Below are 24,023 nucleotides of genomic sequence, written 5' to 3'. Positions count from 1 at the left end.
GTTTTTTTATTTAAAGATTGTATAGCTACTAAGTGTTAAAAGCAGAAAGCTTAGAAGCTGTAGCATTCCTATTCTTAAGCTTTGCTCAGCAGAAAACTCCCATGATTCTACTCAAGTCTCCTGGGAGCATTGTTCTTTAGCATTCTGTTTTGCTGAGTTTGCTGTTTAAAAGAAACAAAGGCAATTCAAAGAACACAAGGTGAAAATCTCCAACTTTGGATCCTTTTACCTGTATTAATTTCTGCTGAGGCCTATTGGAGCATATCACAAGGGAATATGAGGTGGAATCTAAAAATAAGTTTTGGTTTTATATAATGAGGCAACTATTTTCTCTACTACTGAACTGTTTTGCTTAAAACTTCTATCACCTTCAAGTGGGTGACTGATCTATGAAATTCTACCTGTACTGCTATTTCAGATTACAGGACTGCAAGTGGTGACTTGAAATGGAACTGCCTAAGCAGTCTTTCCCGAAACAAAACTGGGAACGAGGAGATGGGAAGACTCTGAAACTTTCTTCTACCAAGTTGTTGGGATAGATAGTTATGTTTCGTTTCAGACAAGAAATAGCTTCAAAATTTATAGTGTCTGCTTGGTCATGCAGAAGTCTCTCATGCTACCTCCTCCATACTCAGGGTTTCTGCCATTGGAGAATGCTTTTATCTGAGAAGCACATGAAGGTTTCCTTGTTCTGGAGCTTCACTGAGTTGTTTGTTTTCCTAAGGCAAGAGTAACTCTTGAAGTCGGCTCTTGGTGAGAGAATCTATTAACAACTTGGCCTACTGCTTCTGTGGAGACCATGCATACTGGAAGTGTATCTGATGGAAGCAATGAAAGTGGTTTTCCAGTGCATCCTGTGCTAAACGAGTAGTATATGCTTAACCAGTATTATAACCCAAGTGTACCAGAGTACAAGTCCTGTGGAGTTTGCATTGAGTTTGTACAAAGTCTGGTCTGGTACAAAAGAATAATGTCCTCTGGATCAAAAAAGTCTAATGGATATAGCCTCAAGAAAGCTTGCTGAAGAGATTGCACAAGAACTGTGTTTTTGTGGAGGAAGAAACTTATCAAGTGGGTAGAAGTATCAAAGTAAATGGAACATCAAGTAGCTGACAATGAAGCCTGTGAAGTAAGTTAGCAATGCCAAAACTTGAGGTACGTCAAAATCAGACTGGTTGCAAACAGTATGGAATCATAGAATTGTCCAGGCCGGAAGGGACCTCCAAAGGTCATCTAGTCCGACCTCCCCATAACAGCTAATATGAAGTCCTCTGTGTCGAGGACCAGGCAACAGCAAATTACAGTTGTAACAGATTTGGGTTTTCTTCCACATTCTCTGTCTTCCAACAGTGTCATTCCCACCAAAAGCAAGAAAGCCGGTCACCATAAAGCAAAACATAACAAATCCTTGACACAGAAAGGGCAGGTAGTTGCCAAGGCAGGAGTGTTCCTGTGATTACATTACTGAAAATTACTTTGGTATTCCTGGATAGTACTGAATATTGGTAGAGTGGAATCTCACAATGGGGCTGAGACTGGTAAGGGAAAACAGGTAACTGCTCCTCCTCTTTTGCTGTTGTTGAAGCATGGCAAGTGTAGGTAACACTGCATTTGACAATCTTATGCAGGCTGAGGTTATAAAAAGAATGTGACAGAAATAAGAAGTTGCTCAGCCATGTCTAGCTGGGTTTGATTTCAGACATTTGTCAGGTGGGCCTTCGGGAGGAGTTCCTGGCAGGGTTGGTCATATCTGGTTGGTCAGCATTAGGAGAGGTTCCAGATAGCATTAAAGAAGCCTATCCTGTTCTGATTCTAGAAACCTTGGACCATGAACTGTTGGATGTTGTTAGTAAATGGAGGCCAGTAATGGTTACAGAGATTGTGCTGCAGCCCTTCTCTAGTACACTGACTGGTACACCTAGTAAATACATGGCAAAATAAATTTTCGGGACTGAGTTTCTTGGAAGATTTGGCGGTCTTTCATCTAGAAATAGGCTAAGAAGAATTACAAGCTACAAGGTGTTATCGTATAGACATTTATTAATGCATGCTGTGATGTGAAAGGAGGAAGTTGTGAACCTCACTACATCCTCCTACAGCAGCAGGAGTGTAGAATCAGAGGGATTACTCGTATCTGAATCAGAATGAAGGCAGGCAGTCTGCTTTGCTATTCAGCCTGGTAACTGACCTGTTGGTCTTGAAGCTGGATTTTGAAGATATGAGGTTAACAATAGTTTCCTCAGCTTTGAAGATGATTTGGGTGGGCCACTTTCTACCAGTAATAGATGTCCTACGAGGAGTTTATTTACAACCTTTTCAAAAATCCTTGAAGAAGTCAGAGAGTTAAGACGTGGTGTGGTTTTTTTCATGTCTCTGCAGGACTAAGTTCTATCAGTCTTATGCTACTGGAAAAACAGATAATTCTTTCAGACAGGACAGGCAACTTTATTGTGTCTGCTCAGCTGTAGTGACCTGTAACTATCTGAAATATTTTTTAATCTATCCGCTCTCTTTTTTTATTGTGCCTGGTTTCTGCATAATTTGAAAATTCTGTCTTTAGCTGAAATATTCATTGAGTGAACATTCGGTATTTTTTCTTGATATTTTAATAACTGTTTGAAGTTCATTATATTGAACTACTTCTTCTGCCACCGTGTCTTCTCTGTATTACCTTTCTCATTCCTACTAAGTCATGCTTGATTTAATTAGTTTCTTTCCTTACACAGCAAGAAGAGTTGATCTTAGTGTGTATCCTTTAAAGAAAATCTTCCTTCCATTTCATTCCTATTTTTATGCTTTCAATATTCCTTTAACCTGTAGTCAACTCAGTACACATTATCACTGCTGTCAAGGAATTGTTTTCACTGTTGGAAGGTGTAACTTCTAACATAAGAGTGTCTGCAATGAAAATGTGTGTGCTTTTGTCAGTCAGAGATCCCAGAACAGGCTTAAATTTCAGTCTCGAATTTCAGCCTGTAAAGAATTTTGTTTGTTTATTTTTAAAAGCAGTTTTTGCACCAGCACATTTCTCAAGGTAATTGAAGTTGGTCAAGAGTTAGAATTTTAAAACTCAAGTTCTGGGATTGTTTAGCCTGGAGAAGGCTCAAGAAGCACCTTATAAAGAGGCGTGTATAAATGCCTGATGGGGAAAGAGTGAAGATTTGGCTAGTCTTATTTCAATGGTACCCAATGAAAGGGCAAGAGGAAATGGCCAGAAACTGAAGACAAGGAAATTCTTATTTTTAATTTGAACATTTTAACATTTTAATTTAATTTTTACTGTAGTGGCAGTTGATCACTGGAGCAGATTGCTGAGAAAAGGATATGGAGTTTCTATTCTTGGAGATACTCCAAAACCAGACTGGTCAGCCCTACAGCCCCTGCCGTAGTTGACCTTGCCCTGAGTAGGGTGGGTGGACTACACAAGAGATGCCTTCCAACCTTAACCACTCTACAATTCTGTGAAAATGAATTAGTGATCAGTGTGTAGATGAGATGCTATAAATGCATTGGAAGAAACCGTGTGAGGTGATTTGAGTAAATAGTGGACATTTGGCCTGGATCTTCTCTCTTTTGGTCTTAGTGTGGCCATCCATGTTCGTGAATTAATTCAGTGTAGACAAATTTTACATTGTGCACAGCTGCAAATGGCTTCAGTAGAGGAGAAGACCCTTCTCTTATATCTTCTTTTCTTGGCAGAGTACTGACACTGAGAATGCAGTTCAGGCTACACACTGAATTGTTGTATCTCCAAGTTTATCTCAAAGCAGATTTGTCTCTGAGCTTCCTATCAATACAGTAATTCCTTACATATGACCTCTGACATACTTAAGTGTCTCCTTTCTTCCAAAAGCCAACAGCAGGCAGTGATGACTCAGCCTGTGTTGTCTGTATATGAATCTTGGTGTTTCATTCTGTGTATAAGTATAGATTCTAACTTTCCCTGAACCTCCCAATGATAACTGCTAGAGTAGGAAACCCTTCTTTCTGTAGGTATGTAGGATTTTACCTGCATGAATAATGACCCACTCTAATTCAGTTAGTGTTAAGAAGCTCATGTCAGATATTTTATTGTTGTTTTAATAGGGCAGATATATCCAAATAAATTATGTGAGAAATCCTGTGTCAATACACAGACAGAACTTGCTATAAAAATCTTCTCAAGTTGATAAGGTGTTGTGATTTATGTCAGATTGGCCAATCTGTATGACAGATGGCCCTTCGCCCCCAAAAAAAGAGAGACGAGAAGAAGAGGTAAGGAGATGTAGAAGTTTAGAATGAACTAAACTACTTTAATGAAGCATTAATATTAGAATAATCAAAAAAATGGAATAATGAGATAAAATACATACAAAACTGTATCAAGCTTCCAGGATGATATCACTGGCAGGCACTGAGGAAGTCCCAGACTGGACTCAGTGATGGATGGGAACTGGGTTCCAACTCTGGAGTCAGGAACACACGGATCAGGATCAAAGGCATGTCAACCATTGAAGAAAGAGAGCTGACCCTTTCATCCCTCAGCTTTTATGCTGAGTGTGGGGCAGATGGTGTGGGACACCCCAGTTGGTCACTTTTGGGTCACCTGTCCTCTCTGCTCCTCCCCACAGGTGTGACCCCTCTATGCTTTATCTGTTTCCAATCCTCTAACAAGGCAAATGATGAAATTAGCTGACCTTGGTTGTCACAGAAATAAGTATAAGCAAGAACCTTTCTGCATACCACTCCTTGGCATGAAGTACAAACATTGGTCTTATCACTCTGAGAACGAGCAGTTTTCTTCACTATATGCTGTTAATTTCAGAGAGTTAGAAGAGGCCTAGCTAAGATACAAAATTACTGAACGGAAATTTGGTTCTGTTTTAGTTCAAAACAGGATGTAAGGAAAGTGAATAGGACTGGGGAAAAAGTGAGGGAACAGTAATGCTTACTTCTTGTAGAAATTACCCAAAAGCATAAATATAAAATTGAGGTGGAGTTAAGAATCAGATTCTTTGGTAGCATAATATGATTTGGGGTTGTAACTGTCTTTACACAAGGGATTTGCACTATTAGATGACTTTGTTTTATAGTTTTGAAAGTAATAATAAGCTGTAATCTAATGTTGTTTCTTAATAGCATGTTATTCTTTATGAACTTATTCATTTGTGACTGGATATTTTAAAAAAAACACTCATGCTTAATGTTGCAATTAGGTAGGTTCCCAATAGGATTCTTTTAAGTACTGAAACAGGCTAGATCCCTAAATCCTAATAATTTTAATTTAGTTTTCTAAGGTACATAGGTATTTTGATGTTTTTTGTTTTTTTTAAAATATACTTCTAACTAAAGACACTAACCTGCCTTTTGAAAATGTTCAGTGAGATTTCATTGCAATACAAATCTACAAAATAAAGTGTTCAGCTTTGATCAGACTGGGCAGTACATAACTTCTGAACCATGCTGCTTTTCACTCTTATAAGCATAGTCTTATGCTGACCATGAGCTGAATTAGCACATGGCCAGTCTGGCATTGAAGAGATACTAAACAAAATCAACATAATGACTGTGTATTTCGACATTTGTTCTCTCTGCAGACATACCTCCTGGGCTTTTCTGAAAATGTCATATGTGCACAAAGAATTATGGCTTAAATAAATCAACTATGTTTTTGTTTCAAGCCATTGGATCAGACCATGGCATTACCTTGAATCTGGATGGCTGGAAGCAATTGGGATGGAAGTTTAAATGTCAAGTGTGATGTTGCCATTTTATCTTCTGTGTTAAAAGATGCCTAAGAAAGGGCAAGGTGGACTGAAACACCTCACTGAGTACCACCTGAGCCAAATAATGTAAGGAAACAATGAGAAGACAGCAGTTGAGTCTATCTTCTAAAAGCAATCTCTGGGCTGAGTGGAAGTAAAAATGAACTGTGCATCTTGAAACTCTGAACAGAAATGTCTTTACAGGAGAGGACAGATTATTTGTATGATCTAAGAATGATGACTTCAAAGAATAGTAGCAAAACAAGATTAGAATAATGCAAACCGTGTGGCTCCATTGGTTAGGTATCAATATATTTAATCAATATTGACAATAAATAACCAAGATGAAGCATCTCTGGGCTGGGCATGTCCTTACTAAGAGTCTTGTGTTCAAGATCCTACTGACATGCACTAGGAAGAAGATGAACTAAAAGAGAGGTCTGCTAGCAGGTGTGTGTATGTGTCCAGAGACAGGGACAAGTGTCAGACCGCTTGGGTGCTGTGAGCAGAGGGAAGGGTATGGATGGGAAACCTGTAGTAATCGAGTGAAGGATTGAGGAAGAAAGAGGGTCTTTATTTCCCTTCTCCTCACCTTTCTGGACGCTCCCTGACTCTCGCCAGTCTCTCCACTGAGATCACACACCCTTCTTCTCCCAAACTCCTTCTGGGCAGACCTTTTCAGGTGGCTGTGAACTGCATCCTGGAGTTCAGCTTAGGTTTGATAACCACGGCAGCAGCCCTTTCTGAATCCCACCAGAAGTTGGGTCAATGCTGACAGCTTAGCCTCGCAAATCCTGCAGGGGGAGCTTCCTTCTCCCTCTTGTGCTTGTAAGGTACTTTAGGTGTCTAGATACGGTTGCTAAAGCAGATTTAAAAAACCATTAATAGAGAACGGAGACTTATCTTGCCTACTGGAACCCCTTTGACTAAAGCATAGTTGTCATATATATTAGCTTCACTTCTTCTGGAGTTTGTTAGAAGTGCTCTGTGATGCTTGAAATGCCTGAGCTAGTGGGAGGTGTCCCTGCCCGTAGCAGGGGGGTTGGAACTAGATGATCTTTAAGGTCCCTTCCAACCTGAACCATTCCATGATTCTATGAAATATGGTAGTGTGGGAAATAGATGCTTTATGGATCCTTCTCAGCTGGGTATCCCAGTCACTGGTTTCCCAGTTAGAAACACCAGAAAAACCAAGGGTCCTGCCTCAGAGTGGGAAGCGGAACCCTCGACAGCCTCCCCCACGCTCCCAGATACACTTGTTCAGTGATCTGGATTTTGGGGATGAGGCAGATGATACTGGAGATGATGAACTCACCAGTGAGGCTCCCTGGATGAGTCACCCAGCCCCGTGTCTCAGGACCTCAACGACTAAGAAAAAAAGAAGGGTCATTGTAATCGGTGACTCCCTTTCGTATGGTACAGAGGGCCCAATCTGTAGGCCGGACCTGTCCCATAGGGAAGTCACCTGCCTCCCTGGGGCCAGGACTAGGGACATACTAAATAAAACTCGCACCCTGGTTCAACCCTCGGACTACTACCCACTTCTGATATTTCAGGTGGGCCATGATGAGGTAAATACTAGAAGCCTCAAGGCAATGAGAAAGGATTTCAGAAGTCTGGGACAACTAGTCAAGGGATCAGGAGCACAGGTTGTGTTCTCCTCTATCCCACTAGTCACAGGGCAGGATGAAAGGATAAATAGGAAAAAACAACAGTTTAACTTATGGCTGAAAGGCTGGAGTAAAAGCCAGGACTTTGGATTCTTTGAGCACAGGCTGACTTACAGGTCACCAGGCATGGTTGCAGCAGGTGGGGAAAGCCCAAGCCAAAGGGGAAAAAGGATATTGGGACAGGAGTTAGCAAGGCTCATTGAGAGAGCTTTAAACTAGATTTGAAGGGGGACGGGGTTGGAACCAGGGTTACTAAAGTGGTGCCCGGGAGCAGCGCGGCAGTGCTATTAGGTAAAAGTGCCAGCCCTTCCAGAAAAAGAGTGGGAGAGTTAGCCCAGCTGAAGTGCATCTACATGAATGCACGCAGCACGGGCAACAAACAGGTGGAGCAAGAAAACGATGATCTAGTTGCCATCACAGAAACGTGGTGGGAAGACTCGCATAACTGGCATGGTTACTAAAGTGGTGCCCGGGAGCAGCGCGGCAGTGCTATTAGGTAAAAGTGCCAGCCCTTCCAGAAAAAGAGTGGGAGAGTTAGCCCAGCTGAAGTGCATCTACATGAATGCACGCAGCACGGGCAACAAACAGGTGGAGCAAGAAAACGATGATCTAGTTGCCATCACAGAAACGTGGTGGGAAGACTCGCATAACTGGCATAACAGTATTATATGCCTAGAACTCAGCAATCTGCATGATGCCAGCGTGGAGAATCAAGGGGAAGACCAGTAAGGCAGACATTGTGGTGGGAGTTTGTTACAGACCCCCAAACCAGGATCTAAAGGCTGATGAAGTATTCTATAGGCAGCTGACAGAGGCCTCACGATCCCTCTCCCTTGTACTCATGGGGGACTTCAACTTCCCTGCTATCTGCTGGCAATATAACACAGCAGAGAGGCAACAGTCCTGGAGATTCTTGTAGTGCGTGGAAGACAACTTCCTAATGCAGCTGGTGAGGGAACCGACTAGGGAAAGTGCCCTCCTGGACCTGCTGGTAGTTAACTCCGAAGGTCTTGTGGGGGATGTAAACGTTGGAGGCCGTCTAGGACAGAGTGATCATGAAATGATAAAATTTTAAATTCTTGTTGAAGCAAGGCAGGGAGCCAGCAAGACTGCCACCTTGGACTTCCGAAGGGCAGACTTGGGCCTCTTCAGGAGCATGGTTAAAAGTGTCCCTTGGGAGACAGTCCTTAAGGGCAAGGGTGCTCAGGAAGGCTGGTCGTACTTCAAGGAGGCACTCTTAAAGGTGCAGGAAAGAGCCATACCCAAGTCCCCAAAAAACAAGCAGGAAAGGAAGAAGAGCAGCCTGGCTAAATAGAGAGCTTCGGCTGGAACTCAGGAACAAAAAGAAGGTTTCTAATCTTTGGAAAAGGGGCCTGGCAGGCAAGGAGAAATACCAGGAAGCGGTGAGGATTTGCAGGGGGAAAATTAGAAGGGCCAAGGCTCAAGCTGAGCTCATCTTGGCCACTAAAGCTAACCATAACAAAAAGGGGTATTTTTGGTATGTAAAGAGGAAGAGAAAGATTAGGGATAATGTGGGCCCACTGATGAATGAGGTGGGCACCCTAGTGCTGGAAGACATGGAGAAAGTAGAGTTGCTGAATGCCTTCTTTTCTTCAGTCTTCACTGTTAGCACTGCCCCTCATGAATCTCTGGCCTTGGAGGCAAGGGGGCCGGTATGGATAGAGGAAATTTTTCCTCTAGTAGAGGAAGACCAGGTCCGGGACCACTTGGCCAAACTGGACATTCATAAGTTCCTGGGCCCTGAAGGGATGCACCCGCGAGTGCTGAGAGAGCTGGCAGATGTTATTGCTGGGCCACTCTCTATCATCTTTGAAAAGTCATGGACAAGAGGAGAGGTGCCGGAGGAAGGCCAACATCACTCCAGTCTTCAAAAAGGGCAAGAAGGAGGACCCTGGGAACTCCAGAGCAGTTAGTCTCACTTCTGTCCCTGGGAAGGTAATGGAGAGACTCATTCTAGATGTCATCTCCAAACAAGTTGAAGAGCGGGGGGTTATGGGAAGTGAGCAACATGGGTTTACCAAGGGTAAATCATGTTTGACCAATCTGATAGCCTTCTAGGATGCTCTAAGTGGTTGGTTGGATGAGGGGAGGGCAGCAGGTGTCCTCTACCTTGACTTCAGCGAGGCTTTTGACAGTCTCCCATAACATCCCCATTGGGAAACTAAGGCAGTAATGGGCTGGATGAGGGGACAGTGAGGTGGATTGAGAACTGGCTGTGTGACAGGAACTCAAAGGGTAATGATTAATGGAGCAGGGTGTGGAGAGGCGGGGGTCGCTCTCTTCTCCCAAGTCAGCGGCAATAGGACAAGAGGAAACGGCCTCAAGTTGTGCCAGGGGAGGTTCAGATTGGACATTAGGAACCGTTTTCACACTGCAGGGCTTATTAAGCACTGGCAAGGGCTGCCCAGGAAAGTGGTTGAGGCACAATCTCTGGAGGCGTTCAAAAGAAGGGCTGACATGGTGCTTAGGGGCGTGGTTTAAGGACAGGTTTTTTTTCTCAGAGTTGGGTTGATGGTTGGACTAGGTGATCCTAAAGCTGCCGTCCAAACAAGACGATTCTATGGTTCTATGAATCTCCAAGTCCCGTGAGGAATGCAAAGCAGAGGGCCAAGTGGTCAGCGGGGTCTCTGGCCAGCATGTGGCCCCGCTGCAGCTCTCTCTGTGGCGTCAGAGCCATGAGGTCAGAGCGTGCGGGGCCAGGCCTTTGTGAGGTCGTGCCCTGTGGGCCATAAGGTGTGGGCTCGCAGTGTGCTGCTGGCTGTGTGCCTGGGGCAGGCGTTCTCCTCGGGGCTGTCTCCAGGAGGGCTCTGCCCGCAGAGAGCAGGTGACGCTCGAGTGGCTGCAGGAGGGCACCGAGAGAGCTTCTCTTTCAGGAGAGCTTCCTTGCTCCCCAGGATGGGGAGGATAAGGGCTCCTGCAAGAGCCCCCAGCAGATGGGCCAGAGGCCCCTGGGCGCGATCTGGGCAGGGTCGGGGCACCAGGCGGCCAAGGCTCACACGCTGCAGGGCTGCAGCCAAGAAGGGTAAGTTGAGGGCTGCCTTTTTTCCGGCCATGCTGTCACCAAGGCTGCCTGGCTGGGCCGGGAGCCACGGCCCTGCACAACCAGCGCCATCCTGCCCCAAGGGAGGCCTGGGGCCACCTGGCCTGGCAGAGCGTGTGGCGCTGGCTCCCCTGTGCGTGCCTTGGTGGGATCCTGGCGGAAGGCCGGGGTCCCCCAGGACTGGGGCCACCCTCCCTGCCCTGGCACGCCATGGGTGCCCTGCCTGCCGGGGGATCCTGCCCGGCCCTTGGTACCCCACTGCCAGGGTGCCCCCAGCTGCCCCCCTCTCCAGGGCATCCCCACGGCCCTGCCCCCAGGGAGGGAGGCCCAGCACCCACCTCCCCGCTGGACCCGTGGCCTCAAGAAGGCTCCTCAGCTTCATCTCCGCTTGCTTCACACAGGAGAAGGCTTGCTCTTCACTCTGCTGCTGGCTGTGGAGTTTGTCCAGAGATGCCTCAGCACGGCCATCTCCAGCCTGTGAGTACAAGAGGGTGCAGGGGGGACACGGAGACGAGGGGTGCCAGTGGGTCGGGGTGAGCAGGGTCAGGCTGGTGGTCAGGCTTCCCACCAGGAGACCCTGGCTCCTCCAAAATCCCCGCTCCTCAGCTTGGAAGAGAAAGTGCCCCTGGGCAGGCAGGGCTCTGCCCTTGGCCACTGCTAAGCCCAGAACCCCCTCTTTGTCAGGAGAGAGACTGTCGCTGTGAACAGGAAGAGGCTCGTGGCGATCCTCTTGGTGATGAGCCTGGCTGCTCTCGGTGAGTCTGTCTGCTGCCAGCAGAGCACGGAGGCGGGGAGTGTGAGCTTCAGGGCGAGGGAGAGGAGCGAGCGGGGCCTTTCCAGCCTCCCGCCTCTGCAGCTCCAGGAGCTCCCTAGGTGCTCCCTGCAGGCGGAGCAGGGAGGGGAATGGGGCTGTAGCTGTGGGGCACCAAGCGTGCCCGGGAACCAGGGCTGTCCCCCTCTGCCCCGAGGCCCAGGGAGAGGGTCCCTGCTTGGAGCCACAACCTCTCTCTGCCCCCTTTGCCCATGTCCTCAGCCAGCCTCTTGCCAGCACCACGCTGGGGGAGAAGAATGGCGGGACGGCAGGGATCCTTAGAAACCCTCCTAAAGTAACTCTCTCTTGGGGATGTGCATTGCAGCTGCTGCCTGCTGGGGAATCGTGCAGCTGACGTGGAGGCAGCGGGCAGAGGATGTGCTGCAGGTGAGTGACTGCTGTTGTGGGACAGGAAAGGCCCAGAGGGGAGCCCCGCTGCTGGTGGGTGGGTACATGGCCCCGTCCTGGGCTTCCAGGCAGTGACGCGGAGAACGGGCAGCAGCTTCTGCCAGCCCTTCCTGGAGCCACCAGCTCTGGAAAGGCCCGGCAGCTCTGGGACTCCAACGGAGAGCTTTTCTCTTTCAGATTGGCTTTTCTGGTGGCCGCGTGGAACAATCTCCCTGTCTGAGGAACGAGGTCGTGTGCCTGGCTGATGAGATGGACACCATGAAGAAAGCGATGCTGCAGGTAGGGAAGGAGGGCTGGGACCAGCTGGGCAGTGCCCAAGGCCCTTCTTGGAGCAGTGGTTGGGCTTTTCCTGCTCCCCAGATGGGGCAGTGGAGGGTGGGGACAGCGTGCAGAGCTGCTGGCCAAAAGGAGAGCTTTCTTGAAAGCCCTGGCTGCGGTGCAGGGTATGGGATGTTTCCCTCCTTCCCGGCTCGGGAAGATGGCCGGGCGCTTCTGTCGGCTTCCCAACACGCCACTCGTTTCCAGCACAAGCACAGCCCAGCGGCGCGGTGCCGCCTGTGCTCGTGGCTCCATTGGAGCACAGGGGCCCCATCATGCCCTCACCTTCCGTGCTCTTGTCTTCTGCTTCCAGCCGGACGATTTCCCGACCTGCTGCTGGCCCTTCCAAGAGTCTGGGAGCGAGGTGCTGAGCTGGTTACCGGCACAAATACCTCTGCAGGCCGTCAGTGTGCAGCAGAGCTCCGAGAGAGCCTCTCCGCTGGGGACTGCCATCAGCGCCCGCCGAGATGTTGCTGTCTGTGTAAGTCTGTGCCGGGGGCTGGGAGCTGGTGGTGGGGAAAAGCTGTAAAGGGGACTTGCTGCTCTCTGCGCGGCTGCCGAGATGCGTGTGCTCCCAGGCAGTGCTGGAGCCGCAGGAGGTGGGTGCAGATGATGGGCCCAGGGCAGGCAGGAAGGTTTCCTCGTGGTCAGGTCGAGCCCGACCTCCTCCCCTGTGCTTTGTCTCCAAGGGCCTGGATGAGGAAGGCGAGGAGGCAACTCTGCTGGGGACGTGGAGCTGCAGCAGGCAGGAGAAGCCCCACCAGAGCTTGCCTCTGCAGGTACAGTGCGTGTGTGTGGGCAAGAGGCCAGGGCAGAACCGGCCGCTGGCCAGCAAGCCGCTTGGGGAAGAGATGCGGAGGGTCCCTGCTGGGAGAGGGGCCTGACACACAGAGCCCGCTCTGGCTCTGCACACCCCGCAGTGACGCTGATTTTTGCCATGGTTTCTTTGCAGAATGGGATCCCCGGCGCCTTTCAGCTCACAAATCCTGGCAATTGGAGCAGCTCGGGAACCCCAGCACAGAGGCTGATAGATCGGGTGCTGGCGATGGGGAAGATGGTGGGAAGATGGTGGGCGTCATTAGACCTGTTTTCTTCAATAAAATTTCCCGTGTAAAAAGGAGACTCAGGCCAGAGGGATGCGGCTGTTGGTCTGGTGCAGAGCAAGGTGGTCTCAGAGGCCCTCTCCGAGCTGCCAGCTCCTGCCTTTCGCAGGCAGAGGCCTTCCTCAGGCTTTGCGCTTTCATCCACCAAGGGCATCTTTCCTGACCCGGCAAAAGGAGACGACGCTCCTGAAGCCTTTCCCTGCCTCAGGTCCTTGGCAAAATCCTTTGTCACCAGGGTCGCCTCTGGCCCCTGTAAGGAGTCGTCGGAGCCTGTCAGCATCTGGGGCTCCTGATGGCCAGGCTCTGGCCCATTCCCTTCAGGGAACACGTTGGATCTGGGGACTGGGTCTAGTGGGGACCCACATGGTGCAGCCACGTCTGGGACATGCCTCCAGGAAAGGATGGAGATTCTCCTTTGCCCTCCTTTTGTTGCTACTCTATCTAGACAGACATTTTCTGGTGCTTTTTACAGCAGTAGCCAGATGAAGTTCTAGCTGGGCTTTGGCGCTTCTCATTTTCTCTTGGCGTAACCTCAGAAGTCCTTCAAAGCCCGGAAGCTCTCCTTTTGTCCCCTCCCCTGACTGCCAGCCAAAGCTCTCTGGTCAGCCAGGCCGGTCTTCTTCCCTGCCACCTTGTCTTTGGGCACATGGCAATAGCCTGCTCCCGCGCCATGAAGATCTCCTTGTCAGAAGCACCTGCATTTGGTCAAGAGCTCTGCCAAAGGGCACCAAAGAAGCCATCAGGAGGATGGCATGGTCGCACCCGCCACCATGTTCCGCTCTGCCACACTGTGCTCAGGGGAGAGCAGGACGCAGTCTCGGGGGGAACAGGCCAGTCCCTCTCCAGGCACTGCCCCAGCTGGGTCCTGGCCAGGCATGGCAGGGCCTGGAGAGACACAAAATGTCTGGGTGCCACTGAAGGTCCCAGGCGGGGAGAAGGCCTTGGAGCAGTGGCCAGGGCAGCGGCCGTGGTGGGGCTTGTGCAGGCCCCAGAGCTGCTGGGCAAAGGCCTGGCCAGGCCCCGGGAGCTGGAGCCGCAGGCAGGGAGGATGGACGGTGCCGGCAGGGCTGACTCTGCCCACCAGCCTGGGGACCGCACGCCTGCAGGCTGGCAAGGGGTCAGGCGGCCATCTTCTGTCCTGGCCTGAAGGGCGTGGCCATGACGTCCCGCCCAGGAGACTCCCGGCCCAGCTGAGGCTTGAGAGGGAAAAGTCTCCACCTTCTTGCCAAAGCCTGCTCTGATGGCCCACGGCAGGCAGAGACACCAGGTTCTTTGTCACTGTGTCCCCCCATCACGCTGCAGACTGCCACAGGATTTAGCAGGGCCTTTGATACAGTCTCCCACAGTGTCCTCCCGGAGAAACTGCCTGCCCATGGCCTAGATGGGAATACTCTGCACTGGGTTAAAAACTGGCTGGAGGGCCGGGCCCAGAGAGTGGTGGGGAATGGAGTCAAATCCAGGTGGCGGCCGGTCACGAGTAATGTCCCAGGGGGCTCGGTACTGGGACCTGTTCTCTTTAATCTCTTTATCAATGATCTGGATGAGGGGATTGAGTGCACCCTCAGTAAGTTCACAGACGACACCAAGCTGGGTGGCAGTGTCGACCTGCTGGAGGGCAGAGAGGCTCTGCAGAGGGATCTGGACAGGCTGGATCGATGGGCTGAGACCAACAGGATGAGTTTCAATAAGGCCAAGTGCCGGGTCCTGCACTTGGGTCACAACAGCCCCAGGCAGCGCTACAGGCTGGGGGCAGAGTGGCTGGAGAGCTGCCTGGCAGAAAAGGACCTGGGGGTGTTGGTCGACAGCAGGCTGAACATGAGCCAGCAGTGTGCCCAGGTGGCCAAGAAGGCCAATGGTATACTGGCCTGTATCGGGAACAGGGTGGTGAGTAGGGCCCGAGAGGTGATCGTCCCCCTGTACTTGGCACTGGTGAGGCCTCACCTTGAGTACTGTGTCCAGTTTTGGGCCCCCTACCATAAAAAAGACATTGAGGTGCTGGAGCGGGTCCAGAGAAGGGTGACAAAGATGGTGAGGGGTCTGGAGAGTAAGTCTTATGAGGAGAGGCTGAGGGAGCTGGGGTTGTTCAGCCTGGAGAAGAGGAGACTGAGGGGAGACCTTATTGCTCTTTACAACTACCTGAAAGGAGGGTGTAGAGAGATGGGGATCGGTCTCTTTTCTCAAGTCCCAGGCGACAGGACAAGAGGAAATGGGCTCAAGTTACGCCAGGGGAGGTTCAGGCTGGATATTAGGAAAAATTTTTTCACTGAGAGGGTTATCAGACATTGGAATGGGCTGCCCAGGGAGGTGGTTGAGGCCCCATCCCTGGAGGTGTTCAAAAGACGGGTTGATGAAGTGCTGGGAGGTATGGTTTAGTGATGATGCTCCTTGTTTGTTGTGTGGGTGTCTATTTTTGTCAGTTAGGTTGACGGTTGGACAAGATGATCTTTGAGGTCCCTTCCAACCTAGAAGATTCTGTGATTCTGTGATTCTGTCACTGCTGTTCAAAAGGAGACTGGACTGGGTAATCAAGGTGACTTCCCCAGGCATTCACACAGAAATCTCTATATCCTTCAGAACATCAGGAGCTGTTGTATACAAAAGATATAATAATTATTTTTAAAAAGTGATAACAGTATCTGATTAACTTTACTTGTCTTGGTCTCAGCTACTAGGAGGAATAGCTGGAGGGAATTTTGGGGTTTTTTTATTTGTTTCAGCTTGGTGTCTCTGACTACATACTTTCTTTGACATTCCTTTTTTTTTTTTTTCTTGGCAGTCTTCAGCAATATTTGTAGGAGTGGGAGTGTGGCATCATAGCATAATGAAAGCTTTATATCGTGTTTCTGAAGGAGGTTACTGAATTTCATTAGGGAAAGTCAATGGAATTTTTAACTACATTCAGTGCTTTAAAATTAATGCAATTAGCTCCTGTCTACAGAAACTTATTTAATCTCAAACAATTTTTCATAGAATCATAGAATGGTTTGGGTTGGAAGGGACCTTAAAGATCACATAATTCCAACCTCTCTGCCATGGGCAGGGACACCTCCCACTAGACCAAGGTGCTCAAAGCCCCATCCATCCTGGTCTTGAACACTTCCAGGGATGGGGCATCCACAATTTCTCTGGGCAACCTGTTCCAGTTTGTCATCGCCTTCATAGTGAAAAATTTCTTCCTAATATCTAATCTAAATCTACACTCTTCCATTTTGAAGCCATTACCCCTTGTCCTATCCCTACACTCCCTTATAAAAAATCCCTCCCCATCTCTCCTGTAGGCCCCTTTCAGGTACTGGAATGCCACTATAAGGTCTCCCTGGAGCCTTCTCTTCGCAAGGGTGAACAAGCTGAACTCTCTCAGTCTGTCTTCATAGGAGAGGTCCTCCAGCCCTCTGATCATCTTTGCGACCCTCCTCTGGACCCGTTTGAACAGGTCCATGTCTTTTCCGAGCTGCTGGCCCCAGAGCTGGATGCAGTACTCCATGTGGGACTAGTACAGCAGCGCAGAGTAGAGGGGCAGAATCACCTCTTTTGATGTGCTGGTTTTGAGGTAAGAAGTTTCAAAAATGTTTTAATGTTGCATTTATTGTTTCCTATGGAAGACAGAATAGTTGTTATGGTATATAACGTTGTTGGCAGAAGGGGAGGAGTCATCACAGGAGGAGAGAGAGTGAACAAATGGAGTACAGTGTTGAAGTCTAAGGGCATGCAGTGTTGCAATCAGGGACAGAAGATTCAAAAGAGCCTGAAAATATTTCCATAGAGCTTTTACTGCTAAATTTCAATGATTTGCTACCACTTCATTATCATTTTTCCCAGTGTTGCTTAGAGTTAAATTGAAAACTTGCTTGCTGTTATTTAAAGCTGATGCAGATTCCTCATCATGTATTTCATGGAGAAAAGGTGTGGCCTTTTAAATTCAGATGCTGTCCTTTATGCTATGTAAAGATTAGAATGGAAGAAGTGTTTGCAGCATGGCTTTCGGATGAGTACCTAATGGAAGCAAAGAGCTTCCCTGAGCGAGACAAGTGATTTTTCCTTCAACACCCACTCATTTCACTGTCTTCTGGGGGAAAAGAAAATTAAACATAAAGTGGAATAGGAAAGTGCTTATTTTGAGTACTCTAGAGAGAACCAAGGAGCTCGTTTGCAGATGGAGTTTAACCTTATGTTCCTTACTTCACTGTCACTCCATTTTTACTGTGAAGCTGTTCTGAGAAGCTTCTGCTGCATTTAATATTATGAAAATTGTAGTCTCAGTTGCACTGATATAAATTTGGAGTTACTCTATTGAAGCTTTTGCTAGACTAACAATTGTAATCCTTGGCTGCTGTGTTACTATATATGAATGTATGAAGCCTAATAGTTATTGACTTCTGTGAGCCGAAATAATTCCGGGAATGAGGAAACACTGCCTTTTTTGTCAAGAAATGTCAATGAAGACAAGGGGATTTTTGTACTTACTGGAAGAATAGGGTTAAAGCTGAAAAAAAAAAAAAAAAACCAGAAGTGAGAACTATTAAACAAACTAGGAAGAAGTGGCAAAAAACCAGTGTGCAATAAAATATGGAGGAGAGTGCAGAACCACATGATACCATGCCTAACCATACTTAGAACTAGCAACCCATATATCGATCCCTCCTCCCCCCGCCCCTTTTTTTTTAACATATTATCAAAGATATATATGAGAAAATACTTGCTAACAGAGCCTCATCAAATTTGCAAGTGGCAGCTCTATGGAGTCTGTTTTCTAGGAAGTGCTTCAGAACTAATTTATTGTATTTCCAAATGGGATTGCTCTGGAGACTAGGATTGGGCCTGTATTTATGACTAGAGATGTCTGCTGATTACAGCAGTAGAAGGAATACAGTGCTAATTTAATATTCATGTTTGGCTTCTAAAAAACAGGGCCTCAATACTTTGTGTTTACAAAAAAAACAACCCCAAACCAACAGAAACCTACCCCAAGGAGAGAAGCCTAAGGAAAAGAATAATAAATCAAACATAGCCAACGTCAGGTTGAAATTCGCCAGTTCGCTTTGTCTTGAAAATCAACATATTCTGTCATGAGGTGCTTGTAAGGGAAGGTTAAAATGAGATTGGAATGGAATGAAATTTTGAATTTATCCCTGCTTTAAGTAGGAGGTTGGACTGGATCACCTCCAGCAGCCCCTTCCAATCTAAATAGAATCATAGAGTCATAGAATTGTCCAGGCCGGAAGGGACCTCCAAAGGTCATCTAGTCTGACCCCCCCACAGTCAGCAGGGACACCCCCAACTAGACCAGGTGGCCCAGGGCCTTGTCGAGCCTCACCTTGAATATCTCTTGTATACTTCTGTACTTCTACACAGGGAAAAGAGGAAAAGCGATGCTAACTTGTTGGTCTCATGGTACTTCTCAGAGAATGTAGTTTGAAAGAATGTCATTGAGGTTTTTTACTTCTTTGTTTATGTTGTAAGCTTGCATTGTGTGTATGGTGGTTTGCATTGTGATTTCCTAGAGGATTTATCTGAAGGCATTTCTGCCATAGGACTGTAAAGTTATATAAATTATGTAAAGCTGTCAGGTGATAACAGTATTTTTAGGTGAAATTTGCTGTTTTAATAATCAGCACTGAATATTTAGATAATTGCTAATTTTGAAAATTTGCACAAGAAGATGTCCTATTTAATATGTGCTTAGGGTAAACAGTTGTTCCTCTTTAAAAAAAGTTTTAGTCACCCTCTCAGGAAGGAAAACTAATCTAGTCTGATTTAAACAGCCAGTCACGCAAAGGGCGTGCAGGAAAAAACACAGTCCAAAATGTGCTTTCTGAAAAGAGCCCCATGTACTGAAATCATTTGGGATCAGCTTTCAGTTGTTTCATAAGCAAAACCAAGGTTTAACTTCACCAAATAAATGCTTCACAATGAATAATGCACCCAGCTGTAGCTGTAAGTGCCATTTGCCCAACTGCTTAACTATTCATCGTTTTGCCCAAGGTTTATGGTGGTGTGAAATGAAGCTTAACTTTGCAAATATGGAATGTATAGTAAAATTATCCCCTTTTGTGAAATTGAAGGAATAAGCTTCTGATGGGTGTTTATGTACTATGCTAACAGATTATAGGAGATTAAAAGGAAATTTTAATGAAGTGAAAAGCAGCCCTTGCAGCTTCTAACCCTCATGATTAGAGGAGCAGAAGCTAGGGGATTTAGGAGGGTTTAGCAAGATGAGGTTGATGGGGTAGGGAGATTACGATCTGCAATTGGAACCAGTTGCTTGTCTAACTCATGTTTCCTTAGCTAATGCTTTCACGGCTCCAGTTCTTTCAAGAACAATGAGGGTGAGAATAGCAGAAGAAACGTAGCCTTAAAATATCTTGAGGCCTATTTTTATTAACAAAATAGCCAAACACAGAACTCAAATACAGAGTCAAAACATAGTGTCACACAACAAAACAGAAGAATACAGCATTTACTTATATGTAAAGGGGGCGTTGCAAGTCATAGGCTAATGCAATTGTTTTCTATACTTCTTATAATAAAAATCACAGAAAAGAGGCTTAAAACAATGCTTGGCATTATAACCTGAACTCTTGATCATGTTTTAAGTATGTTGTTATGACAGAAAAGAAACTTAGACTGTAATACAATTGTAGGTTGTTGTATAAACTATTCAAAAGGAAATATTTGGTTTAGACCACAAATTATGTAGAATATGTATTACAGAATACTGAAAGCATATGAAGAATCCAAAAGGATATTGACAAGCAGCATTCATAGTTACTAATGAAAGTCAAAACCAGCTTAAAGTGTTACTGCTAAGATGCAGTTATAAAACTGCTGAAGGACCACAATGGATGACTACAGACCAGAATTATTTTGCTTCCCTTTGTTGTATGCATTATGCCACTCCTCATCCATCTAAAGTGAACTCAAGTTCTGGTAAAATGTCAGTTTTGCAAGTGGACTTGTTTTCTGTCCTTAAAAAATGCCTTAGACAGAAATGCCCCAAAACAGCTGGACTTCCTCTAGCATCAGTGGAGCCTCCCTTTTTGCTGTAGTCTTGAATTGTCCTGGCCTAAGAGCTCTGTTGAGAAATTTTTGACATGGTACTTTTTAATCTGCGTGTTAAAATTCCATACTTTCCTGGGGACAGGATGGATGAAATTACTTTTATGATATCATGCACTTACACAATCATACAATTTCAGAACTGTTACTTTCTTTTTTGAATGATTGCAGCTGTTATTTTATAAACTTTCTCATTTCATACTCTGTCTCAGTAAAATCTATTCTTCAAATTCTAAACAAGAAAAAACATCTATCAAGCAGAGTTTATAGACCCTCTTAGGTTTTTACATTTGAAACATTCATTACAAACACTCTTAAAAAGCAAAGCACTAGAACTACAGCAGACAATTTGGTTTACTCTGGCACATGGAATTAACCTTATAAATCTGTTTGGACATCTTTATAAGCTCTTCTAGACCCTCAAAGTAGTAAGGTACCTATGGCTTTAGGCATCTTTAGATACCTAAGTCATTAGGTATATGTCACTAGAATTCTTAATTCTTAACTCAGTTGATAATATTATATCACTTGTGTATCTGCCATTCAAGAAGCACAAAGCAATCTAAGGACTGGTGTTGTCCATGCAGACCAATTGGACCTGTGTCTAAAACCAGTCTCTCAGAGGCTACCCTCAGTGATTCTCAGATGAGACATTCCCTGGTCTGTCATGCATATGAAGACAATCGTGCAGAGATGCAATAAAGCAGAAGTGGCCTTCAGAAAGGTGATCAAAAGATGAACTGGACTTGGCATAACTTTACTCATGGGTAAGGAGTTGTCCTAGAATGCAGAGGGCCATTGCTGAAATTCCAGCTTGTCTGGGTTTGCAGAAAGGATTTAAATCCCTGTTTCCCAAAACCTAGAGAGTTTCTTAATCACTGGAATTTAGATTTTGTTTTGCCCAGTTAATGCTTTTTAAAACATTAGAAGAGGTACCTGAGTATCTCCTTTGGTGGCAAGAAGACTTGCCTGGGATAGATATTCAAGCCACCAGTTTGGAGAAGGTATTTCAGATATGGAAATTAAGATAGTCTTGCCACGGTCCAATAAGGGCACTACTCTCTGAGATGATGTATGTTTGTGGTCTCTCTTCTTAATTTTGGAAGGTGGGTACCTAATTTCAGGATTGAAGAGACTGATTAATGGCAGATGATGTTAGGGTAACAGTGGGACTTCCTTGTGGCCAGATCATGTTTGTAAGTAACAACATCCCACATTTTTCCTCATTGTTTTACTCCAGGCTATCTTAGATGGCTTCAAATCATCAAGGGTCAAGTTCCTGTTTTTGCTGAACTTAGACTGAAGCTGCACATCTGAACACACCTTTTGAATTAGAAGCTTAGCAATAAACTTCTGAAATGTTCACTGTTTCAACTTCTACAAAAGCACTGGGAATCCGGCTTTTAGCACCTGAGACAACTATATTCTGTTTCCTGGGACCATGTCTAGTGTAAATGTCAAATAATGAATGCTAAACTGTTTCTTAAGATAGATCTACAGACTGCTGAAAATACAGTTTTCAAATCTGCTTTTGCAAGATTGGAAGAGTGAAAGGAAATTGGTCTTTAGCTTAGTGCTGGAGGGAATTATATAGCTCAGGTTATAATTTCTGTAGATTGGCATTCTAGTGAATTATTTGCCGATTGACTTTTGAAAAGGGGCCTCCCTATGGAGTAGGAAAATATGTCATTTTCACTCATCAAGGTGAAATTTGGCAATCCAATATAAGGAAAAAATAAATAAGTTTGAACCAATAGGAACCAATTCTAGAACTATGATTTGACCAAAAGATTACTATAGCCAATTTTCTGTGAACTTTAAGCTTCAAAGGAAAATTATATGTCCACATTTGCTTGAGGGAAGTGTAGTTCAGACAACATTGCTGACCTGAAGAAAGGTCCAGAAACTTGACTGATTTTGTTCTCTCTGTGTCAGTTGGTCTAAGTAAAGATACTGCACCTCTACAAACTTGCCTGGCTTACATTCTTAGCACCATTCTGGGTGAAGCAACATTATTATATTAAGATACATCCCTGTATGTAAAATATACTTTTTCAAGTAATGGAGATCAACAATAATAATTATGATATTGTCTGAATTTCAGTCCTAGAAGAATCAGCATGAATGAGCTTGCACTGATTTTCATGAAGTCAGAGGGTTATTACAGCTAGTATTGGAGCTAACTAGTTCAGTATTTTGTTGCAGTCTGTATGTTATATTATGTATATTTTACAGATGTGTATATAAAGTGAAAGTCTTTCCATCTCTGCCTCCTGATTTCACAGTGTTATACTTAAGCATTAAAAGCTACTAATAAAGCTTGTTTCAGTGGAGTTCCCTGTTTTCATATTCACAGAATCAATCACAGAATCACAGAATGGTAGGGGTTAGAAGGGACCTTCAGAGATCATGTAGTGCAACCCCCCTGCCAGAATAGTTTGACTTACAGCAGGTTGCACAAGAACGTGTCCATGTTGGTTTTTAATATCTCCAGAGAAGGAGACTCCACACCCTCTCTGGGCAGCCTGTTCCAGTGGTCTGGTACCCCCAAAGAAGTTTATCCTCATGTTGAGATGGAATTTCCTGTGTTCCAGTTTGTGGCCTATTGCTGGGCACCACTGAAGAGTCTGGCCCCATCTTCTTGACACCTGCCTTTTAGATATTTATAAGCATTGAAGAGATCTCCTCTGAGGTTTCTTCAGGCTAAACAGACCCAGGTCTCTCAGCCTTTCCTCATAAGAGAGATGCTCCAGTCCACTGATCATCTTCAGAGCCATCTGCTGGACTCTTTCCAGTAGTTCCCCGTCCTTCATGAGCTGGGGAGCCAGGAACTGGACACAGGACTTCAGATGCAGCCTCACCAGGGCAGGGTAAAGCGGGAAGATAACCTCCCTCGACCTGCTGGCCATGACCTTTTTAAAGCACCCCGGGAGACCATTGGCCTACTTGGCTAATAGAATTTCACAGAACCATAAAATTTGACACATACTTTTAGCTTATGAATACTGAAGATAAGGAACACAACATGCTGGTTAAGGCAATAGCAAAAATAATTTGTAGTCCTGTCTGCTCAAGGCAAAGATGAGGTTACCTTTGTCAACTTCTTTTCTATGAGACAGCTTTATAGGGTTTATAGGATATAATGGTAGGAGCAGGCTTCTAGAATAAGTTAGTGCAATATTCTGAACAAACTGTGCTTCAGAAGACAATTGAACCTTATGAAGATTCACCTGTAGGGATTTCATTTTTCTCTCTTTATCTTTCTGTTTTGTTGGGTTTTTTTGTGAGGCTAGCTTTGACTTTGTAAATTGGATAACCGTGGAATCTTGTTGAAAATGTTGCACTGGGTCTTTTGTTTAGACACTTGAATTTTTTTTGGTTTTTTGTAACCCTTCCACTGGACCAGATGTGTTCCCAGACTTCTCTGTTTTTTGTGAACTTTTGTACAATTCCTGAGATAAAGATGAGCTGTTGGCATTCTTTTCTTCCTTACTTCTAATCTGTGAAGTGTGAAAACAACTTTTCCTTAACAATGCACACCTCAGAATCACAGAATCACAGAATCGCCTAGGTTAGAAGGAACCTTTAAGATCATCTAGTCCAACCATAAAAAACAAAACAAAACAAAACCCAAACCAAACAAAACAGACACACAAACACTAAACCATATTCCCAAGCACCATGTCAATTCATCTTTTGAATATCTCCAGGGATGGTGCCTCAACCACTTCCCTGGGCAGCCCATTCCAATGCCTGATAACCCTTTCAGTAAAGAAATTGTTCCTAATATCCAACCTGAACCTCCCCTGGCGCAACTTGAGGCCGTTTCCTCTTGTCCTATCACCTGCAACT

At 45.8% G+C, this 24,023-nt stretch overlaps 1 protein-coding gene across 1 annotated transcript; it reads left to right on the top strand.

The window, feature by feature from the left end:
* Window positions 1–11,168: 11,168 nt before the first annotated feature.
* LOC106901874 (sperm-associated antigen 4 protein-like) lies at window positions 11,169–13,337 on the top strand. Its single transcript, XM_014964885.1, has 6 exons — window positions 11,169–11,230; window positions 11,612–11,673; window positions 11,872–11,973; window positions 12,326–12,493; window positions 12,702–12,791; window positions 12,965–13,337. The coding sequence occupies exons 1-6, from the start codon at window positions 11,212–11,214 to the stop codon at window positions 13,124–13,126; spliced, it is 603 nt and encodes a 200-aa protein (XP_014820371.1). The 5' UTR covers window positions 11,169–11,211; the 3' UTR covers window positions 13,127–13,337.
* The last annotated feature ends 10,686 nt before the right edge of the window (window positions 13,338–24,023 follow it).

The sequence above is a fragment of the Calidris pugnax genome, unplaced genomic scaffold, assembly GCF_001431845.1.
Source record: "Calidris pugnax isolate Ruff unplaced genomic scaffold, ASM143184v1 scaffold273, whole genome shotgun sequence".
NCBI classification, from domain to species: Eukaryota; Metazoa; Chordata; class Aves; order Charadriiformes; family Scolopacidae; genus Calidris; species Calidris pugnax.
The sequence above is the reverse complement of the archived record's forward strand: the minus strand, read 5'-3'. Positions and strand labels throughout refer to the sequence as shown.

Bases quoted from the DNA above. Each gene is read 5' to 3' on its own strand.
- LOC106901874 (XM_014964885.1), top strand. The intron at 11,974-12,325 runs GTAGGGAAGGAG...TTCTGCTTCCAG, and splicing joins TGAAGAAAGCGATGCTGCAG to CCGGACGATTTCCCGACCTG. The intron at 12,792-12,964 runs GTACAGTGCGTG...GTTTCTTTGCAG, and splicing joins ACCAGAGCTTGCCTCTGCAG to AATGGGATCCCCGGCGCCTT.